This window comes from Bombus pascuorum, chromosome 6 (assembly GCF_905332965.1).
Source record: "Bombus pascuorum chromosome 6, iyBomPasc1.1, whole genome shotgun sequence".
NCBI lineage: Eukaryota > Metazoa > Arthropoda > Insecta > Hymenoptera > Apidae > Bombus > Bombus pascuorum.
In genome coordinates this window covers 17,850,218-17,872,177 of record NC_083493.1, presented here as the reverse complement: position 1 = coordinate 17,872,177, position 21,960 = coordinate 17,850,218, and the positions used below count along the sequence as shown (strand labels likewise).

At 33.6% G+C, this 21,960-nt stretch overlaps 2 protein-coding genes across 6 annotated transcripts; both read left to right on the top strand.

The window, feature by feature from the left end:
* Positions 1–8,298: 8,298 nt before the first annotated feature.
* On the top strand, positions 8,299–18,482 carry LOC132907959 (diacylglycerol lipase-beta-like). 5 transcript variants are annotated; one of them, XM_060961415.1, is made up of 15 exons: positions 8,300–8,479; positions 8,868–9,006; positions 10,274–10,372; positions 12,036–12,248; positions 13,361–13,677; positions 14,685–14,828; positions 14,978–15,146; positions 15,452–15,575; positions 15,659–15,802; positions 15,940–16,051; positions 16,680–16,772; positions 16,880–17,034; positions 17,141–17,287; positions 17,428–17,543; positions 17,695–18,482. In XM_060961415.1, exons 3-15 carry the CDS (start codon positions 10,278–10,280, stop codon positions 17,849–17,851), a joined length of 1,986 nt encoding a protein of 661 aa, XP_060817398.1. In that variant the 5' UTR covers positions 8,300–8,479; positions 8,868–9,006; positions 10,274–10,277; the 3' UTR covers positions 17,852–18,482. The 5 variants fall into 5 exon arrangements, with proteins under 5 accessions (XP_060817399.1, XP_060817398.1, XP_060817396.1 ...); XM_060961413.1 differs by having other exon boundaries at positions 8,590–9,006; XM_060961416.1 differs by lacking the exon at positions 8,868–9,006 and having other exon boundaries at positions 8,299–8,479.
* A 629-nt stretch (positions 18,483–19,111) lies between these two features.
* LOC132908446 (RNA polymerase I-specific transcription initiation factor RRN3) lies at positions 19,112–21,957 on the top strand. Its single transcript, XM_060962485.1, has 8 exons — positions 19,112–19,289; positions 19,488–19,691; positions 19,796–20,015; positions 20,090–20,198; positions 20,338–20,490; positions 20,572–21,060; positions 21,133–21,311; positions 21,408–21,957. The coding sequence occupies exons 2-8, from the start codon at positions 19,488–19,490 to the stop codon at positions 21,755–21,757; spliced, it is 1,704 nt and encodes a 567-aa protein (XP_060818468.1). The 5' UTR covers positions 19,112–19,289; the 3' UTR covers positions 21,758–21,957.
* The last annotated feature ends 3 nt before the right edge of the window (positions 21,958–21,960 follow it).

Sequence of the window (21,960 nt, the reverse complement as noted above, 5' to 3'; positions counted from 1 at the left end):
ATTGTATAGCGTACTAACAAATAACTAAGGTTTTTCCTTGACACAAGATTTACCTATACATATGCTCGTATACATATACGCAGGAAGATCTTCGCTGTACGAACGTAGACGACAAGGGAGAAACGATACGCGGCAATAATCGTTGTGTAGCTTGGTCGTATAATTTCGTAAAGGACGTAAATCGAGTTAGATGTCAAACGGGTGGGATGGTAATGCGTTGCAATTATAGAAACGTACGTGTGTCGATTAAAAATGTTTAAGCCTTTATAACCGCGATTCCGTTTGTTTGTTTGTCTCAAAAAGAGAAGAAGATGGTAATTCGGTAGGGTTTGTCGTTTTAATTTGAAATTTAGAAACGAATAACTATTAGGAAGCGATATCGGTCGATGGCAGTGCGACGCTGGTAATGAGATACAAGAGTACGATGGTAACGAAAGAAAATATCGAGACCGAAGATACGTATATGCGTCAGGACGTTGGACGCAACAGCGGTAGAAAAGAAGACGGTTGGATCAGCGATGACCGATGTAAATATCGTGGAGAAGACGCGTAACGAATAGATGGACGAACAGCGGATCTATGAATCGATGGAAATATAAAACGAGATTAAAGGAAAGAGGGAAACGTTGGAGAATGTTGTACGAAAGAGAGAAAAATCGCTAACGAGCTGTATCGTTTGATTAAATCAGCTTGCCGAAACTGCAAGGGAAGATGAACACGTGTAGTAGAAGCGAGCCATTTATCGTATTAAAATCTACACAACGACGTCATTTCTGTCTGCATTCTCGTCTAATCGCGGCACCAAGCCATCCCTTCGGCAAGAGCCCTCGGTTTGCATGTATACATACATTCGCAGGCTATTACGGGAACGGCATTTGTATTTCTTTGTGCCGGGAAAAGCGAATAATAGCAGGGACGTGGATTAAGACTGTACGGATAAGATCGTTTCAAGGATCCACTCGAGAGCCAGGACCATTGTCCCGATCGAAACGATCTACTAACCGATCGTCTCCTCCACTCGTCAACCCTCTCTCGTTTCCCTCCCCTGTCACCGTTCCTTCTCCGTCCCTTTCCGTCCTTCCGTCCGTCTCTGCCACTCTCTTGCTCTCTCTTGACACCGACTAGCAGCATCGTATCCCTCTGCCTATGGTCTCATCTCAGCCGTGCAGTCACGTCTTCGAGAGAGCAGAACGAAGAAAGACGGAGAGAATCTCAGCTGAGACGAGGAAAGAGAGGCGGCGAAAGTTTAAAGGACAGAAAGAAAGAGAAAAGAAGATAGAGGGATAGTGGGCGGGAGTGGCAAGGAGGGAAGAAAGAGGGGAAAGAAGCGGAGAGAGAAAGGAACGTTAAAGGAAATAGCGAAGGTGAAAGAAGGAAAGACGGTACTGCCGGTGGGTCGTTATTTTTGTGCCTGCTTCGTCTTTAATTTCTCCCCTCCTTTTGCGCCACGGCGCGGACGCCGCGCCGCGACGCCGAGCAGAGGAGCTGTGGCTGGTTGGTGTGCGGTTGTCTTAGTTCGTATGCATATCTCAGTGCCTCACATATTGATTCAGGGCGTCATTACGCGTCTTAGCTCGGCCCACTCCCACCATCGCCTAAACCACCCTCCCCCTTCCTCTTCTTCATCCTTCTCTTCATCCTCATCCACCTACTCTGGCAACCTCCACCTTCGCTTCTACCTCCTTCTTCACCTCTAGTCCTCCTGTGGCTCTCCTTCGCCGACACAACCACCCACCTACCCTTGCCCGAACCTTTACCATCCGCGACTCCAAGAATCTTCTTGCGGACCGCTTCTTCCCTCTCTCTCTCTCTCTCTCTCTCTCTCCCTTTCCCTTTCCCTTTCCCTTTCCTTTTCCTTTTCCCGTTCTCTTTCTCTTTCTCTTTCTCTTTCTCCTTCTCTTTCTCCCTCTTTTTCTCTTTCTCTCACTTTCGCACGTAACGACACACAACCGTCCCCATCTCGCTCTTCCATTCCTCATCACCTCCCTTCTCCTTTGTATATTTTTTAATCTTCAGCTTTTCCGCGTGCACACGTAACACGCGTGTATACATGTTACCAGTTACCACTTTTTCACACGGACGTGCCTGTGTCGCCGCTTGCTCCCGTGCGATGAAGCGCGTGTACAGTGTACACACGTCCGAGCGTAGCACGATGTTACAGGTTGTACGATCGATACTCGGATAGTTTCGATCGAAACTGTAACTGTACGAGCTTAACTATGGTATAGCGTGGATCCTTAAAATTCGCCAAAATTTAAAGCAGATGAAAAGTTGTACGCTTTTGAATACGCGAAGACGACGTCGAGCAGCTAATAGAAGAAATTAAGGAATACGAGTTCGTTTGTCGTACATTTCGCGCGATACAGATCGCAGCTTTTGTCCTATTTCGAGATCTTTATAATCACTGCGACAGGCCACTATGAAAACCTTGAAGCGCATGCACTGACTTTGCCGAAGTAGTTCGAATCTGTAGTTAATCAGACCAGTGACTTTGGTCTGACTTCAGATCTACCGCTTAGTTACGGCATCGTGGATTCTTTTAAATAATGGATAGATATTTTTTAATAATAACAATCGTGTATTAGACGCAGGAAATAGACGTGAAACGTGTATAACGTTTCGGATATACGTACATTATTCTAAGATAATATATATATATATTATCTTACTATAAGATTGAAAGTAACAACGTTTTTTAAATAGTCGATCGTCGTTTGCCCTGCCATTCGTTTGCCGCGTTAATTTACTCCGTTAATAGCGCTATTGGTATCCAAGTTTGTACACGCTATGTTACAGATAATACCAATTGTTATACAACGATTGAACTAATCGTTTAAATCGATCAAACAGAGTGTTGTTTCAAACGAAAAGTATTAACTTCGTATCACTTCTGAACTCAAAAACAATTTATATAATATATTTAACAATTAGTCGATAAAAGCTATTATTTATGTTAATTAAGTATACTTGATTTTAATCTGTTCGTTATTTCGCGATTACAATTATCTGTTCGTTGAAAAGAATTAAAATCGACTGCCCTCTCACTAATTTTTACATAATATTTACATATATATTTGTATAATAGAAACTATTTATTTTAGCATTATATGCATCGCGCGCGTTACGATTCAATCGTAATATACCGTTTATATTCTCGATGCCCATGGAGCCATCTATCAGAAGTTCCATTAACAAAAAGCTACTCTAGACGTAATTCGAAAAATGTTTAACAAAGTTCCTTACTTTTGCAAATTATTATTTTTAATAGTAAAAGAAATTTATGTTTAGCAGATCTTTTCGATTAATTCGTATTTTTATAGGCTCGACCTCTGTTTTCGCAGCAAACTGTATTGTAACGATTAATTGTTATAAAAATAAAATATAATAAGAAACAAAAATGGGACTATAGGAACGAAATAAGAGTTAGGACCCAACTACGTATATATGTTAAACGTTATGCCGCGATTTGCGAATTATCGACCGATGGTAACGTTATCGCCATAGAATAATTATTTAATATAGCGTTATACTTTTTTCTTTTACTTGCGTATCTTAAATTTCTATTAACATATACGTTATGTAGAATCACGAGATACATAATGACAATAGTTTGATTCGCAACAACCAAAGTTGACGCTTTCCCGAACGACTGTTTTTGGATTTTATAAATATTAATCAAATTGTTTAATCGTCGGTCCTTCTATAACCGATAAACTTTATTTATGCCTGATTCGTATGAAATTAAACATTTTAAATAATGATCTAGGATCATTGAATCGATTACTAATGATTAATCGTTTAATCGATCAATTAATTCGTAGTTATTTTATTCTTTGTTCTTTATTCTCTCTTTTATTCTTCATTTTATTGTAATGTATGACGTTGTAATATAAAATCTTACTTTTTATATGTATATCGTTCAATCGGTGTAAAAATATTATTATTTACGTAATTTCTGCATAGAAAGAAGACAATTCTGTTTCTAACATCATTACCGATAGAAATTGAATTAAGAAGCTGTTCTTGTTATATGTAATAGACGACATAGACCCATCGATGTAGTTTCAAGCAGATAAATCGATAGAATATGACAAATATGTATTATTAATATAGACTTTCCAAGTATAAAACGAGTTACGCAAGATGATTTAAGACCTTTATACTTTAAATGTGCTGTATACGAGCCGACTACAGATAGAACAAAGGAGACTTTACGATTTAACGCAAATAAAAATCAAACGAAACGAGGCTGCGTAAAAAATAAGATTTTCGATGGATTTTACAAGATTTCGTGAGTTATCAAGATTATAAAAATTATATAACTATGATATAATATAAACAACGTACATGTATGCATATAGTAATAGTAATATAATAGTTATATAAAACGAATCTTTTTTCATGAAAAAGTATAGATCTGTTCGTAAAGTTACCGGGTATTACTCAGATTACCGGGAAGTAGGTAGTATTTGACATCTACAAATAAAGTCGAGGTTACATTACACCTGTACCTATATGACTATGTAGAATACTATCGAACAGTTTGGTTCAATAATAATCGAACTCGTTCCTTAAGCTGCCGCGCATATGTTATTTATCAACTTTTTAACGTGAACGCGTTGTTCGTTCCGCGTCAAACAGATTGCGACTATTCTAAAGCCATATTTTCTTATCTCGCACTATAAAAGCACGATCTACACGTTACATTCAATTAGATTATAAAAATCGAATGGTCGATTACTTTCAAGTTCGTTTATAATTATTTATTTGTAACTGTCGGAGTTATTCGACGTATGTGAACAATGGAACGTGTGGATAAATTGTAAGGTAAGAAATACATTTTAATATAGAAGTATAAATACAAATCGGAATATAATTGAGCTGGTCCGGATCCGCGCGTTAGCAGCGTTACCCTATGACCGAAAGCCCCGAAACCATCGTCGCCTGTCTACAGTTTATGGTCTGCCTTCGTCCCAGTCTTTTGTCCATACGCCGTCGATGGCTTCGGTGTTTGAGAAAACTGAAAGATCGGATGCAGAGTTTTCTTAGAAGTGGTGACCATTTCAACGGTAATTAAATATGACAGGAAGAAATACGATGTCACGTTTATGTCACATTACCCATTGCACAGACTTTTTCACATATATATTTTTACATCTGTGAGATTATAATTAGTTTCAACAATTGCATCGTTTCTCTCCTACGTTTAATATCTATCGGTTGATACGAACTTTTTTTTCCAATTTGTACTTTTAACGTATTTAGAGACTGTTTTCGTTTTAACGCTATATCTCGTTTGCTCTACGATCGTATACTTTTGCTTCCAACGAAAAAGGGTATGTAATTAACTTGAACACATTGAAGTGATTCACAAGAGGTACAACAACGTTGACTCCGAGGTCTACTTTTGTAAAAATTGCGTTGCATCCTGTAATTAAAGTAACTGTAACGTAGCTTCCTTGTAACTCGTCCATCATAGTTAACGTTATAAAAGCGGTCATTTTTCGTTTCAGAGCGAAATTTAAGAAATACGTGACCTCGGTGACCTCGTGAGATAGTGACAGAAACAGGACACATGCCAATCTTATTCTATCCCGATACGATATCGTATTAATCGAACAAGGGAATATTATATAAGGAGTATAATAAACATTCTACAAAAAATTTAACTGGATAAAAGCAAACTTGTATATTTTAATAAGAAATTATGCTTCTAAATAATGAGATCTTTTCGACGACGAAAACATATACATGATAATGAGAACATTTTTATTTCGAAGCGGTGAAATGAAGTTTGTATTCGCAATTATCCAGCGAGATATTTATAACGAGAAAAGGCATATGGCAATAGAATTCCTTCCCTTTCGCATGCTTTTGTCACGGTGCATTTAAAGGTAGTCCGATAATACAATATCGTTTTAAAAAATACAAATGTCGACGATATTTTCATTAATTAATTTTGAAAAATTGTCGCGTCGTTATTAAACTTCATTAATAAAACCCGACTAAAATATTAATAACAAGTGTAAATCGAACGTAAGCAACGAATTTTATCGATGGCGCATATTGAATCCTACCTATTGAATTCTTATTGGATTTCAATATTGCAATGCATTATTAATAATCGGACTAGTGAAAAAAGAAACAATTATGCATCTGACGTACGATGTGTATCTGTCACCATTTTGGAACTAGTTTTTCATTAGCTTCGCTACGCCGTTTACTTATAGCGCTATATAAAACGGATTCGATAAAATCAAGGCTATTTTATACTCGAGTCGACGTGTCTTTAGAAGCAATTTTTTTTTTTTTTTCTAATTTCTAGCAGTATACGGATATTTATCAAAATTCGTAAACAGATATTAACGAAAAATATAAAAGTTCGTGTTCCTTGATCCGTTTAAGGTTTTAGCACATTTTTTTAAAGGATTTGTTCTAATCAATATTACAGGCTATACGTATATACGTATATAATAACATATTCGTAGTTAATGAGCGCACTTTATACATGCACAACAATCGATGTAGTTAAAGTGAAATATGCATATGAGATGGAAAAAAAGAGAAAAAATTAAACGAATGGAAAATTCATTAATTATTTATAAGTATGTGGATGTTATGTAGTCAGACATCGAAAGGAGAATCGTGTTTTATATAGAAAAATGTATATTTTCGTGGCTCGATTTGTATTTTTTTTTTTTTTTTTTTTTTTTTTGGTAGACGATAATATCCTGTCATAGCATAATATTTTCATCTCCGTTTCTATAATTAAACTCTTTATTTTTTCACCGATAAATTACTAAAGGAATATGTAAAGTTTTTCAATTGCCTTGCTGAAAGTTGTAAGTACTAAGCGAATATGTAAATCTCTTACATGGCAGTAAATTATATTTAATGAAAAAGTTGATTATAGATTCTATGTTAATTTTACGCCTTTTACACTTCTTATCATCAATGTATCGTACAATAGAAATAATTAAAATTCTTTGTTTTCTGACATGCTATAGACTAAATTGTATCTTTATCTTGCTAATTTATCTTAGGATATTCATATGTTTTCACGCTGTTTTTTTAGCTAAGAGTTTTCAACAGATAATTTACGAACAAGATAGTTACAAATGCCGTTTATCTACGTGAATCAATTTACTTGAAAATTAATATAATATCGCTTATAAGCGGATGCTGGACTGCTCGTATACAGATACGTAATCAATGTGCATAGAAAATGTTACACCTTATCGTTTATTCTCCAACTAGATGTAAATTGCTTACTAAAATTAATTATTATTTACTATATCGGATACACTTTATCATATTATTCAGTCATATTTTTGAAAATATTTTTCTGCTTTCTTTTATCACATAAATTGAAGGAATACACAAGAATTTTTATAGTTTTTCGAAAACATTATTTTTTTGCAAAAGGATATTATATATTACTAAACGTAGCAGAGATAACTATTTATGCAAAATTTTTGACCTTCCAAAAATACTTTTGCACACTAATCCGAAAAAAATATACACGATTTCGGTTAACAAAAAGTTCGGAGAAAATCTATGATATCGCTTGGCTTCTATTTTTGGGACTATAGATAAAATGAAAAATGGTAAATAAAATTAAAGTATTTTAGAAAAACAAGATCGTTGGTTTCGTTTGTCTCTTTTACATGGAAACGTCACAAGGATTTTAAGGCCGCTAGCCTTTCTCGTAAGTAGAACAGTTATGCTTTTAAACGTGTGTAAATCTCGTAGCTGTAGCGAATTCACGTGTAAAGCATAAACAAGAGACGCAAAGAAAGTACGCTGGAATATTAAATGTATTTTGTTCTATTAGAATACTAGTTATTTTCGAGAAAAAATATTTTATCCGATTAGGTATGGTATTCGGACTGTTACACCAAGCACTGATACAATTGACGCTGTTCGAGGCTTCCGGGAAACGGCCGTGTCCAGAAGGGAAAGAATCGGTCGCATCGATACTGATACTTATATTGATATTATTATTATATCGCATATTAATATCGCAGAAAATTTCATATAGGTAAGAAATGGTAGAAAATTTATCAAACGATATACGATAGACGTGCGCAGACAGAGAGCGCATGTAAGTTTTATGCTTTTTTCTAAGAACAGCCATGCGTCATCGAAAAAAGAAACTTATACATTTACCGCCATACCGGTCACAGAAATCGGAACGTATTAAAACCTTTTCATATTTTATTTATAAAAGTCGAATATAATATAAATTATAAATTCGTTTCACAGTTTTAGTGAAAAATCGAAGCGCTCGGATCGTTGCAATCGCGGGATACTAGGGCCACGTACTCCTACCGTTACCGTATATCCCCATGAGGAGCTATTGGTTTTTTCGTAAGCGGAGGAACGTGTGATCGAGAGGAACGAAGGGAAAGTTGCGGCCGTGCTGGACAGTCACCGCCAACCAGCTCGTGAGATTCGACGCGGGATGCTACGAAACAAGGTGAGCGGGTTACGAGTGTATTGTATATGCATTTTGTCGATCCAGTGTCGCGAGCCGATGCAATTTTCTAACAGACGAACTCGACTCCACTTCCTTTTAATTCGCGCTAGCTTCGCAGCCAGACGAAAATTCGCTCAAGGCGTCACATTCCTTGCGAACTGACCTCAGCGGCTTTCGACGCTATCTCACGTTTCGCGTACGCGGGATCACTCGGATACCATTGGATCGACTGGAGCCGCTGGATCGGCGTATCGCGATCGATGGTTAGATCGTGAACGACTATGGATGTCGGTGCAAGCGAGTCTTATCTTTTCCCTCGTTAGAAGAAATTAAAAACTCGTCGTGCGAGTAACTAAAACGGTAAATACCGGACTGCATCCTGTACCAGGTTGGCGACGATACTCTCGAATACTGATCGTGCTTGTGGAAAAGTGGCATGTTGTGAATGACCCGAAATTCTACTGAAATATCGAAACGTTTTGTTCGAGAAGCGAATATATCTCGAAATTCAAATTTTTCTCCAAAAGGTGAATATATCTTAAAATTCGAATTTTCCTAATCGATTGAGCGTTTCTTTCGTTTCATATCATATTTTCTGAAACGCGCATAGTATTGTCAATTTATTGCGCCAATAGGATATTACGCTTCTTTCTCAAGGCTCTGCACGCGAGAGTGACGCATTTAAATTAGACAAAAAATTGAACGACGGTTATTTGCTGTATGAGGATAGACTTTGTTACATAGGATGTTGTCAGACTAATGAAAAAATGTCTGCGCAATTTTAAATTCATGTCAGCGTTTACGATACAAAAGCTAGTACGAGTTGCGATAGAATTATTTATTCCAAATATAATAATCGAGTGTAAAAGGAATGTTGCATTCCTCGAAGATCGAATATACCGTAAGATGTTTCCGCAGTATATTCTTAGAAGAAATACTATAATAAAAGAAATACTATATCTGACATTATAAATATCTTAAGATTCAGCATGTTTATTAAAGAAGCGTGTAAGATGATAAGGCGTATAATTAGCAACTAGTGTGGTGTGAAATTCTAGTTATAACGATGTCAAAGAATAACTATAAAATCATCGACGAATATAGTTGTCTGCAAAGGAGAGCTTGCGATTTCGCTCACGATATATCACCGACATATTGATTCGATCTATCGCTAAATGTAAGAATATATAGAGCATATAAGATTTCCTTATCGAAAAGATAGTCATCCTAATTAAGCAATGCGATGTAAAAAAAAGTGCTGAATCAATAATATAGAATCGAAAACAAGAAACGTCACGCGACGAAGGAAAGACGAGTCGTCTCTCTTTTAAACGGAAGATGTGTGCAAGTGACTCTAAAAAATTTGGGACAAAGATTTGATGTTCAACAGGGTCAGGGTCCAGTTACGATTGCAGTTAAGTTATGTCAATACTCTCGGATGTAGGATAGACAAAGACTTTCTCTCAGCGCTTTCTCTGATCCGTAATTTACTATCAAAGAAATAGGTGCGTCGCGGTATACTCGGTTATCCAAATCCTATGAAAATTTATACTCGTAAAATATCGTGGTCGTTATTGCATGCTGCTCGAGCCTGCTATGTATATTATAAAACGTTGATCCGAACGTTAAATTACGCGTTTATTCGTTCAACTATATATGGATAGCAACTCGCAAGAGTAAGAAACGCGTATCGTTTCGTTGATACGTTTCTTTTCGAAATATGTTCTACGCGATACAAAATTCAGTCAGCGTCGATAAAGAAAGTAATCTTACAAATCGCGATATGTTCCACAGAAAAATGCCTGCGATAAAACTCTTCGGCAGAACGTGGCTAGCTGCGAGCGACGACCTTGTTTATCCGGGTATCTTTGAAATTTTCATTCGATCCATTTGGTAAGTAGTTCGTCTTCTTTCAGTTTCAACGCTAGAATCTTGAGAATTTCATCCAACGTGCAACATTGCTACAGATTGTATACACTCTACATAGTACTTTAAATCTCATACATTGTAAATTAACGCCAACTTGCAAAGAAATAATTGTTTTAAATAATTAAAAAAACAGTTTAATCTTTAACTATTGTATTATTATGAAATTATGATAAACGGGGACATAACTTTGCTCTCGAGGCATGACGTTAAATTTAATGATTTTATATCGCGCCTCGCAAATAAAATTTATAACTTATATCTTCAGATTTTCATATCTTTCATCGATGTGTATCGAAACCTCGTTGGTTAAAAGTCAATGAAGCATATAAATATGTAGTTTCTTCTCCCCTTCGTGCAAATTAAAAGTCATAAACAATGATATCTTGATTTTTTAAAAACTATACGTATGAAATTTGCATAAGTCAATATCTTAAAATAGCACATCTGTGTGCAAACTTGGAAGAAATAATATGGCAAAATAGCAAAATAACGAAAAAGAGGAGAGTAGGAATAATCAAATTGGCCATATTCAGAATTTTAATATCGGATAATTAATAACTTCAGTTTCGACGTGTATCCTTGGCAGGAATGACGATATAACAGGTCTTTCCCCTGTTTGTCTATTCTGCCGACGCGTAAGGAATCGACCCTTTCTATATTTACACATTTTACTCGATTAGCTTTCCATTTTGTATTTATGCAAATTTTACGAACATTATAAAATTTTGACAATTTGGAGACTCGCAAGTCACCCATAATACCTGTGTATAGAGCGACGGTTAGTCGGTTAGATAACGCGTGTATCTGCACATATAACATTATTTAAATTTTTTCAATTATTCCAGGAAGATAACGAAAATGTACGCAATACATTGTACATAGGTAGAATTATTGAAGAACTAGTTTCATGTTCTATAAATAACTAATCGTCTCTCGTTTTTATTCGTATCGTTATTTTATAAATTCTATATTAAATTATAAATTTTACATTAAATAGATCTAATTAAGGATAATATAATCATATTTCTTATTTGTTAGAATAGATTATGGTATTTTACATGTCACTAATATATAGTAAAATTCCTTTTAAAACTTCCTGTAGAATGGTTAAATCAATGGACGACGTTTACGAATAATAAAAAAAGACTTAACTACATACATTGCGAGATGTTTAGAAACGGAAACGAAACTTCTCTCGAATCTTTGCTTTCGCATGTCGCATATCGTTCACGGATCGTTTGAAAATTTGAAAATGAATCGTATGTACATTATGTATGCTACAAATATAAAAGATAGTGTTTGCTAGGAGTGTGCGGGTACCTAAAACGGGCGCGTAAGTAAGATGTCTCTGCTTAATTTCGCGATCAGATTTTGTACCTAAACTTTTAGCTTCAGAATGATTTTCACTATTTCATTATTTCGCTATTTCGCTATATAATAAAAGATACGAGATCGCGGGTATCCGAACGTTACAAACTTTCGGGGTCCCAATACGATCCCGAGTAAAATTCCCGATAATTATCCTTGATTAACATCCCTAAATAATTATCCTTATTAGAAGAGTTTCTTCGTTTATCGAACGAATCTGAATAAATTTGAATCCTTACGTAATTAATTTTGTTCACAGGTTATCCCTGATTGTAACCGTTTGTGTCAGATATTACGAGCATACATGGAGTTGTCAGTTAGGTGGAGAGTTAGTTCGCGTGTATCTGTTAGGAGAGGTTGCGTTTCTTGTCGTGTCTATACTTTTCATGCTCATCATTATAAGACTGAGCGCAAAAGGATCTATCTTGGAAACGCACGCTCGTAAACACGTTGAACCATTATTGACAGTTAAGTAAGTAGACGTCTGAAAATTATACTGCAATTTACATATCGTTGACGAACAACGCCATTCATTATAAAATACCGCTGAAATAAAACAATGTTCTTCGTTCTGACATGCATTGCTTCACGATCTACTTCATACTTTTATTATTCTTATTATTAATTTTCTCGTTGCAAGTACAAACTTCAACCACTATCTTCGATCATAAACGGCACCATTTATCTGTAATTATGTATTGGCAATTAACGAATTACTATACAAAATGAATTCCGTTTGCGACGTCTATTGACGTAAACTCTTTTCACTTTTTAGTACCGATGCATTATACTTTATTGACGTACATTAGTAACGATTGATATGTACTGTAACATACGCCATTTCTGAACGTTACAACGCGATATTATCATCGCATATAATTTATTATTGCAATAAGATCGTTTTTTATAGGTTCGTTGCTTGTAACAACTCGATAAAACTTGACCGTACTATCTTAGCGCGAATATATAAAATGTGCACGCGTTGTAGAGATCTCAATGTTATTCAAGAAATTCTAAATCCAACTTCAAATTAATACGAATAATAAAGTTTTATCGCGCAAATAATCTTAATAATTAGTAAATCTTTTACTTCCTGCTAAATTCAAAAGGCAGATGTTCTAACATGCAGGATGTTTTACAAAGGATTATACGATTGAATAGGAAATACGATTCTACGAATTACATTTTTCCATTCGTAATTTTCCTTTATTCGGTGTCCGAACCTTTTTTTTTTTTTTTTATAAAAAATCTTTTCTGCGGGCAGTCGAGTTTGACAAATTTTCGTAACTCTTGACCCATTAACCAGGTTCGATAAATCTACCGTAACGATTCAGTCGTCGGCAAAGTATCGATGAGTGCTATCGCTTCGAACCGAATTTTCTTACAAAGCAACCTTCGAATGCAAAACTTCCATTCGACGTTTTCGATTGATCTTTGTTGGTAAAATAATTGTCTGATCGGTATCGTATCATTCGTCTTGAGGCACCTTGTATACGCGTAACAAAATTCTGCAAGAGCGCGTTCTTCCCAAAATTGATGTTTCTTTTCTAAAATTATAATTAAAATATTATTATGATTTTACAGAATATTGCTCCTCCTACCTGAGATATCATGGAATATTTTAGGAAGTTTATGGTTGTTTGGATCAAACGTCAAATGTACTTACGAACATTATACGATCACGATAACCCAGGTCTTGGTGTTCTTCGATTGGATCCTTATAGGTCTCACCGTTTTCGGCTTGGCATTGATCTTCGATCCTTTAGGATTATTAAGTAAAAAACATTTAGAAACCTCTATCGAACATGGCAAACTCTCGAGGAACTGGCAACGGAGATTCAAGTTTCTCTGGTGGATGAGAAAAGACGAGAACGCTAACGAGACTTTTCAACATGTTGCTGGTGAGACATAGGTACGACTGGCCTAAAAAAGGTTCTGTCGTGATTGAAATCGAAACCGTCGTTCCTTCGTTATATATTTTTTAAAAGAAAGCTTTCAACGCCGGAAAAAAGATTAAACCAAACGAACGGAGATTCGGCTAAAACTTGTATCAACTTGCAATACATGAAAATAAAAAGTCAAGACAAGAGCTACACCAAGTGGAAGAGGATAGAAGGTCGTTGATTAGTGTAAATATTGGCGGTAATTTTTTGTACACATTGATAAAATATGTACTTTGTATATGTAAATAGTTTCCTAGTAGAGATTTGGAACTCTTATCTACACACATAACATATATATCGGCACTTAAACTTCTACGTACACTTTCTTACGAACTGATATGAAAAAATAAAATATGTTTGTCCATTACAAGGCATGTAACGAATTGTATATATAACGAATTAAACGTGACAACTGCAGGATAGTAAAAATAATCTGTCGTACCGTGCGCGACGCACACGTTTTATACGTCACGATATTTACAACTCGCGGCGTTGATCTCTTTCTGTTTATTTTCTGTTAACTTTTGAAAGGCAGAACTTTCTTCCGGAGGGTAAATGTGCATAAATAAATGACTACGATGTACGTCTTAGTACATATATATATATATATATATAGAAATTAAAGATTCTTTGTTTTACTAAACGATTGTAGCTATTGATAGAAAGAAATATGTATAATTTTTGTAGAATCTAACACAGTTTGTCAACATTTCCTTTTGTCGTGATTCCGTTACCGACGATATTACAAACTTTTAAATACAGTAAACAAAGTAATTCTTTAACATTATCGCATACCTCTCCGTACATAAACTATCTATCTTTGACTATATTTGCCATTTAACGCTTCGCCAAACGTCTAACACATTTTACATCCTTTTCTTTATAGGCTATATTTTCAATCTTATATCTATAGTCTGTCGTAGAAGTAATTTTGACACGATAAAGAAATTATTGCTTTTTTATAGGTTTGCTAAGCTCTCTGTACCAGGGAACAGATTTGGTCCCTTCAGACATTATCGCAGGGTGTATCCTGCTAAGAATTCGGCAAAAGCGAGAAACTCGTGAATTCCACCGGCTAAATGTTCTTCCTGTTCCAAGATATACTTCCGGTATATATTTTAATTATTATAATTCTCTTCCAAAATTCTCTAACATTTTTTTAAATTTTAATTTGCGGGAACTCGTGTAACTAAAGAGTTAATTACATCGTTTCGAAACTCTACAAGTAATACAAACGATCTTAACATTATTGTTCTAGATGCAACTGTAATTTTTAAAAATGCACCGAGTTGGATGTCTTTGGAGAACGCGGCTTACTATATAAAACTTTCATTAGCTACCTACGGATGGTTATTAGTTATGTATTTACATGTATGCACCGGGTGTTTTCATATTCTGCCGAATTTGACATGTTGCGCTTGTTTCCGGTAAGTAGGAAGATCATGACGATTTCTTGAAGAAATCGGATCGATTATTTGCAAATTTCTGTCAAATATTTGAGATAAGTTAATCGATTAATCAAAAGGAAATTAATTAGGAGAATATTAAATAAGATAGAAGAAGAATAGACTCAAAGTTGAAATACCATTCGGTAAAATATTATTTTAAATAAAATATCGCGATATAGAAACGATATTATACCGCGCTTTAAGAAAAGAAAAAAAGTATAAAACATGTACTACTTTAACTAATATTACGAGACCCTATGTTGATCAATTCATTGTAACTACAGAACAAAACGTATTCCAATTATTGGCGACAATTGTTGCTACTGTTATTTAGCCGGTATGAAAACTTTATCAGATTTATCGACGGATGACATCCTGTATGCGTCGTTTAAAAACTATTTATGCGAGGTTGGTATTAAAGAAGAATATCGTATGTTTACGCATTCAATGAAGAAACAGCTTTTTTAATCGTTTTTATAAAATACTTTTAGATACCGTTCTGTGTAATAGCAGATCAGAAGAAAAATAACATTGTCATTGTTGTACGGGGTAGTCTCTCGATGCGTGATTTGATAACTGATCTTGCCGCAGGTTCTAACGTTTTCGTATGCGAAGGTGTTCCGCCAAACAGCCATGTAAGTATCCTAAGTCCAATATGAAACTAACAATAAGAATATTTTTAATCGTAATATTTACGAAGAAAATTGTACGCTGAATCGCACGTTATTTTTCCTTTTAAATTATTCATAACCGTCAAATGTTACGTGTATAGGCACACAGTGGCATGATAACGAGTGCTAGGCTGATTTTGAAGAAATTAGACGATAACAAGATTTTAGAACGAGCATTCAATACATATCCTCATTACGATTTGGTTATTACAGGTAAATAGGAATGTTATGTACGCGCTAGAAAATTTTGCTTATAGGTTTACACGTATTAGTCTCTATAATATTTAAATGTTTTCAATTTTATGTTACGAATACTTTTTTGTCTTACCCTTTTCGGTTGCACGATCAAATGTTCGTCGACAAGAGAAACGATAAATTGAAAACAATCGTATTTTCGAGGTATCAAATATTTTAATTACGCAGACAAAATGTTAGAACGATATATGCATTGTATGTTACGAGATTATTAAATTACCTACGAGATAGATAAAAAAGGAAATAAAATCTGTATAGAATCGAGCAGTCCTCTATATTTTAATTCCTCGTTGATATTCGCGTATAGATAACAAATGACACGCAATTTGCTTATTTGTATCTTTTTCGTTAGTCATCTCACAGACATACATGGATATTCTTTGAACGATTACGAAACAATTTATTTCAATTACGTTGGAAAGATATAATTTCTTAAAGATGCCATCGTGCCAAAATAATAGATACTCTTCGAGTATTTAACAAATAATTTAAAACGAAATTTAGAGACATCTAATTTTATTGATAAAATTTTATCTATATGTTTAAGACAATCTTTTAACGATTTCATGTAAGAAAATATGCGCAGGTCACAGTCTAGGTGCTGGTATAGGTATTCTGTTAGGATTTTTATTACGTCCACGATATCCATCGCTGAAAGTCTACGGATATTCCACACCAGGTACGGAATCTTCAGAAACTTTGATTCTTCCTCTTTATATGGTTAAGTTTTTTAATTAATAATAATAATTATTAAAGAACCTTTACCAAGAAAAACTTTTTGTTTAGCGGGTCTTCTCTCGAGAGAGCTTGCCAGAATAACGGAAGAATTCGTTTTCACAATAGGCATTGGAGATGACCTAGTAATGAGGTTGAGCGTCGATAGCATAGAAAATCTTCGAACGTCTTTGCTTATGGCACTTCGTGTTTGCCCGTTACCTAAGGTGCGATCTTCGTCCTATTTCGAATATTTTAGATTCTGACATGTCTATTTTACCATATACTATCTGAAATATTTTCAATTTTATTTCTTTGATATTATTGTTGCAGTATAGAGTAGTATTAAACGGATTAGGTTACATTTTATTCGGCATTCCTGAGAAAGACCTTGAAAATACATGGAATACCTATAATATGATTACCACTGTATCGGGGGAAACACCTTTACTTGACGACCGAGATATAAATACAGTAGAGGTATATACTTACATACGTGTCGATATAATTTAAATTATTCGTTTCCTTGTCTATCCACGTATAAAACCTAATTTGCGTTATAATACTATATTCCAACAAAAAGAAAAAAAAGAAAGAAAACAAAATGATTTATATTATAGGAAAATAGGATTTACGAGCGAGATATTTCGAAAAGGAGATATTCTAAAGTAAAATTATACATAGGTGGTAGAGTACTTCACATAATCAAACGTAAACCCGAACAATCAAAAAACAGGTTTGCTACTTATTTGATATTTTACCTATTATTTATTTTCTCTATGTAAATTTATTTATAACACTAGTACCTATTTATCGAGTTTATGCAAAGTTGAAGAACATTTTAGAAGCGGCAAATAATTAACCGTATATTACATGTTCTCTTGCAGCAAGAGTCAAAATAAGAAAGAAAAGAAATTCGAGATGCGATGGGCACAACCGGAAGAATTTACGGAATTAGTTGTGATGCCACGGATGTTATTGGATCATTTACCAGAATGTATAGACAAAACTCTGACCGCCTTGTTAGAGCAACAAAAAGACTAGCTACGATAGTTTAATCCTTGACATAAGTAATACAAAACGAATTGGTTTGTCATTACATTATATCGTTAGTAAAATTGTGCAATTTTCCAAATAGTACGGGACGGACAGAGTTTTAAATTTGAATATTTTTTGACTTAAACATGTATAAGACGCAACACCAAGAGATCGAATGATAAATGTAACGCTTTAAAAACGTCTAGAAAATGTTTGCAGAAGAAATGAAAATTGCGTTCGATCAATTATGTTCACTTCGTTATGATAATTATAGTCGTTTAATATGGTGATTATACGTATGGTGCAATGATGTCATAGAGTATCGCAATGCTTGCGATTAATTTCTGATCACTTTGTAATTACTTTTAATTGTTACCTTTCGTTACTTCAAAAATCCCAATCGTGTGATTTTAATAGATAGATTTTAATAGATTTTATATTTTTTTTACTATAATAATGGTGGTAAAAATATATAATACAGAATATGACTTGTTCTTGGTTATAGTATTTTAACATGCCCACTGTGTTGCGCTTATAAATTGGTTGGTGTAATTAATTATTTGCATTGTACTTACCTAAATGTAACCAAAATGATTACGTTATATTTTATTATTGAATACATTCTTCTGTTCTGTTATGGAAATGTAACACGTTTTTAAACCTTTAATCGTTAAAAAAGATTTTTTTTTGTGTGTGTAATGATATTTACTTGATAATATATTTTCTTTTTATTTTCCTACGAATTTTATAAAAATTTTATACAATACGAATAGGTACATATTTGCTTCCCTTAAAAAGATTAATTATTCAATGTTCCTAGTTAAAATAATCTTTTTTAAAATCAAGTTGACGTAGATAAAAAAGAAGATATGACGTAGATATGTATATATCACGGTCATGTAGTTACTACTTACATAACATTAATAATTACGACTAAAGATGAGGTATACACGACTAAATAGTACACGGCAAAGTAAATACATATGTACATTTCACATAAGCATACGCATATGTATATACGCATAGGCAGATACAGAATATCGGACTTCCTGTCTCATGTTTTAAAAGACGGTGTCTGAAATACCGACTTCAAACAATCAGAGTGTTTCTTATGCCCTCTGTGCTTCGTTACGGTGAATTATCATATATATTCCACTACTATACCTAATCGATAATATCGCATGCAATACGAAAATTATAAGATGGTCAAGTGGTTCCATAAACGTAGGAGGTGAAAACGTATTGAATATCAGGTCTATCTTGTACTTAATCAATGGTACGTATTCGGTGGAAGCGGTTGTCCAGTCACATGTAGGAAGGAAAAGCGAGTGAGAATACTTAGTGATATTTATACAGTAATACGAGTTCGAAATGTAAACAGATGTATGATTTAAAATTATTAAAAGTATTATCACATTAGAAAGTTATAACTATAATTGTAAAAGTAAGTATCGTTCAAATTTTCTCGTACCATATATCATAACCTTCTTACTTTTCTACATATGTGTGCTTGGTAGTTTTAATAAATATTATAAGCATTACGTAGTGTTTTTTAACAATTTTAATATTAGTACATTTTGTGATATTAGAACGATGCTTTGGATTAATTACCTTAAACGATAGATATATTATTTTTCAACAGATGTCGGTTGTATCTTCAAGAGTTAGCAGTGTCTCGTCGATTCTAAAAACTCCTGGAGTTAGATCACAACTTATTAGACAATCTAATAGAGTACATTTCAAACTTCCAAAAGATCTCAAAAGTATTATCTATAATTTTGAAGCTGGTAATGGAACGAAAGATTATGAAGATTTAATATGTATTCTACGAGATTCGACTATAAAGGTATTTAAGTAATTATCGAAATAGTTATATTTATATTATCCTAGTTTTATTCGATCGAAGATTATTCGATATTTCTAATTTGAATCTATTACTTTTCAATTTAGGACAGAGATTTAATAGAATTTTTATCAAATGTAAGACAATGTATATCGTTACTTGGTCCTATCCACAAAGTATTTGTAGAAACGCTTCTACAAATAAAATGGACAAACCGTTCTATAGATGTCACGTCTGCTTACAAAGCATTTATCGAAGATTTAATTTGTATGCAAATTCATTATGCTAAAAATACAATAGACAATTTAGTTGAACAATTTAAACCAGGTATATTTTAAGAAATTATTGTTATATAAGTGGCTCTAACGATGGATTGTAACTAAAATTTTTATTTCGAGTAGATGAAGATAACAATGCTGAATGGAAAAACGAAGAATGCAAAGAAGAAGATATTCAAAGATTAAATCATATACATAATGTTCTACAAAAAATTTTGAAAGTTGTACCAATGTAAGAATTTACTATCTTGTTTTTAGTATTTTATAAAATATGCTCTCCCCCCTCTTCTCTCTCTCTCATAAATAATGTATGTACATAATTCATAAGTAAAATTTAAAAATATAATAATTTCTATAAAAATCTGTTTAAGGTCGAGCAAACTTCTATTGCAATCTCTTAGAGCAAGGTTCCCATATATTGTTCATGGAACTCGTACGCATCAAGTTTATGTTTATGCATTGATACAAATAATAAGTTACGCGCCACAGTTACGACCTGATATTCTATCTCTAATTATTAACAGGTAATATCACTGTAATCTAATTTTATCGTTTTAGGATGAAAAGCAAGTTCTTTATTGTAAGTGATTTCTGTTTCGTAATAGGTTAATGGTATTAGATGTAAATATACCACGTTTAGAGATAGAAAATGAAGAAGATGAAGACTTAATGGATGATACTAGTGATTGTGACAGTATACTTGGTAATGTGAATAATGTTGTTGAAGAAAATAATATAACAGAAACAGATAAAATACATCCAATAGCTCATAAATTGGACATGTGTATGGAACTGATCCTAAAATATATGTACAATTGTTGTTTTATTAACGGAGTTTTGCAAGTGGAATGTTTAAGAAGTCTCTATTTTGATATATTGCAAATATTTGAAACAGTAATATTACCCACTCATGCGAGTCAATACGTGCAGTATATTATGTTCTATATTTGTAGTTTTAAAACAGCTGTTGCGGAGGCTTTTGTAGATTGGTTATGGCGGAAAGCATCCAATCCTAATATACCTTCTATTATACGACAATCATCTGTAGTATATATCGCTAGTTTGCTTGTTACAGCAACATTCGTTACAACTGGGTATGTTTTTAATAATATAACGCATAATACAAAAGGTATACATATAGATTTTATATATTTTATTTTTATTAGGTTAGTAAAAGCAGTCCAATTTAAAATGTCCAAATGGATACATGATTATATCAACATGCAGGATCATTCAAACTATATAGAGGATGAAAATAAAGAACACAGTGTATTTTATTCTGTTTGTGAAGCACTGTTTCTTGTAATTGCTAAAAGGCATAATGATTATCCTGATTCAAAAAAATGTAAATACATCATTTTAATTAATATTATCATTTAATTAATATACATCTTTTTTTAATTCTACTAGCGTTCGATATTATTTGTTTATTTGCTTTCAGACATGTTATATTTACAAGAGTTGGATCTAGCGAAAATTATAACTTGTAAACTGAACCCATTGAAAGCTTGTCATCCTGAAATTGCACATAGTTTTGCAGAAATTACCCGAATATATCAATTGGCATATTGTTATACCGTAATTGAAAATAATACACGGAATCAACTTCCTCTTTTCGATAGTAAAAAAGGAACAACACCTACAGTTGAAATCTTTTCCCCATTTAATTCTTATACGCTACAACGAAGTGGACAGAGGATAATTCCTGTATTGCGTGATAATGTTAATAGCAGGCAACATAGAACAAGTATGAAATATAGAGAAGATATTGAATATATGACTGAATATTAGACTTAAAATTTAATACAGAGTATATTCTAATATACTCTGAATTCATTTCTGTGTAATCATTTTAAATAAATTGAATATTTATAAAAACAATATTATACTGTTTTAGATCAGACAAATATAATATTTCTGAAATAAATCTCGAAACTTGTATAAAATGTAAAATTTTAATTTAATAAATAAGTATATGAGATTTACACAAATTT

Excerpts from the sequence above, each read along its gene's own strand:
- LOC132907959 (XM_060961411.1), top strand. The coding sequence starts at position 10,200 with ATGTTCTACGCGATACAAAATTCAGTCAGCGTCGATAAAGAAAGTAAT. Across the intron at positions 16,052-16,679 it reads TTACGATTTGGTTATTACAG|GTCACAGTCTAGGTGCTGGT; the intron begins GTAAATAGGAAT and ends AAATATGCGCAG. Across the intron at positions 17,544-17,694 it reads CCCGAACAATCAAAAAACAG|CAAGAGTCAAAATAAGAAAG; the intron begins GTTTGCTACTTA and ends GTTCTCTTGCAG.
- LOC132908446 (XM_060962485.1), top strand. The coding sequence starts at position 19,488 with ATGTCGGTTGTATCTTCAAGAGTTAGCAGTGTCTCGTCGATTCTAAAA. Across the intron at positions 20,491-20,571 it reads CTATCTCTAATTATTAACAG|GTTAATGGTATTAGATGTAA; the intron begins GTAATATCACTG and ends GTTTCGTAATAG. Across the intron at positions 21,312-21,407 it reads TTATCCTGATTCAAAAAAAT|ACATGTTATATTTACAAGAG; the intron begins GTAAATACATCA and ends ATTTGCTTTCAG.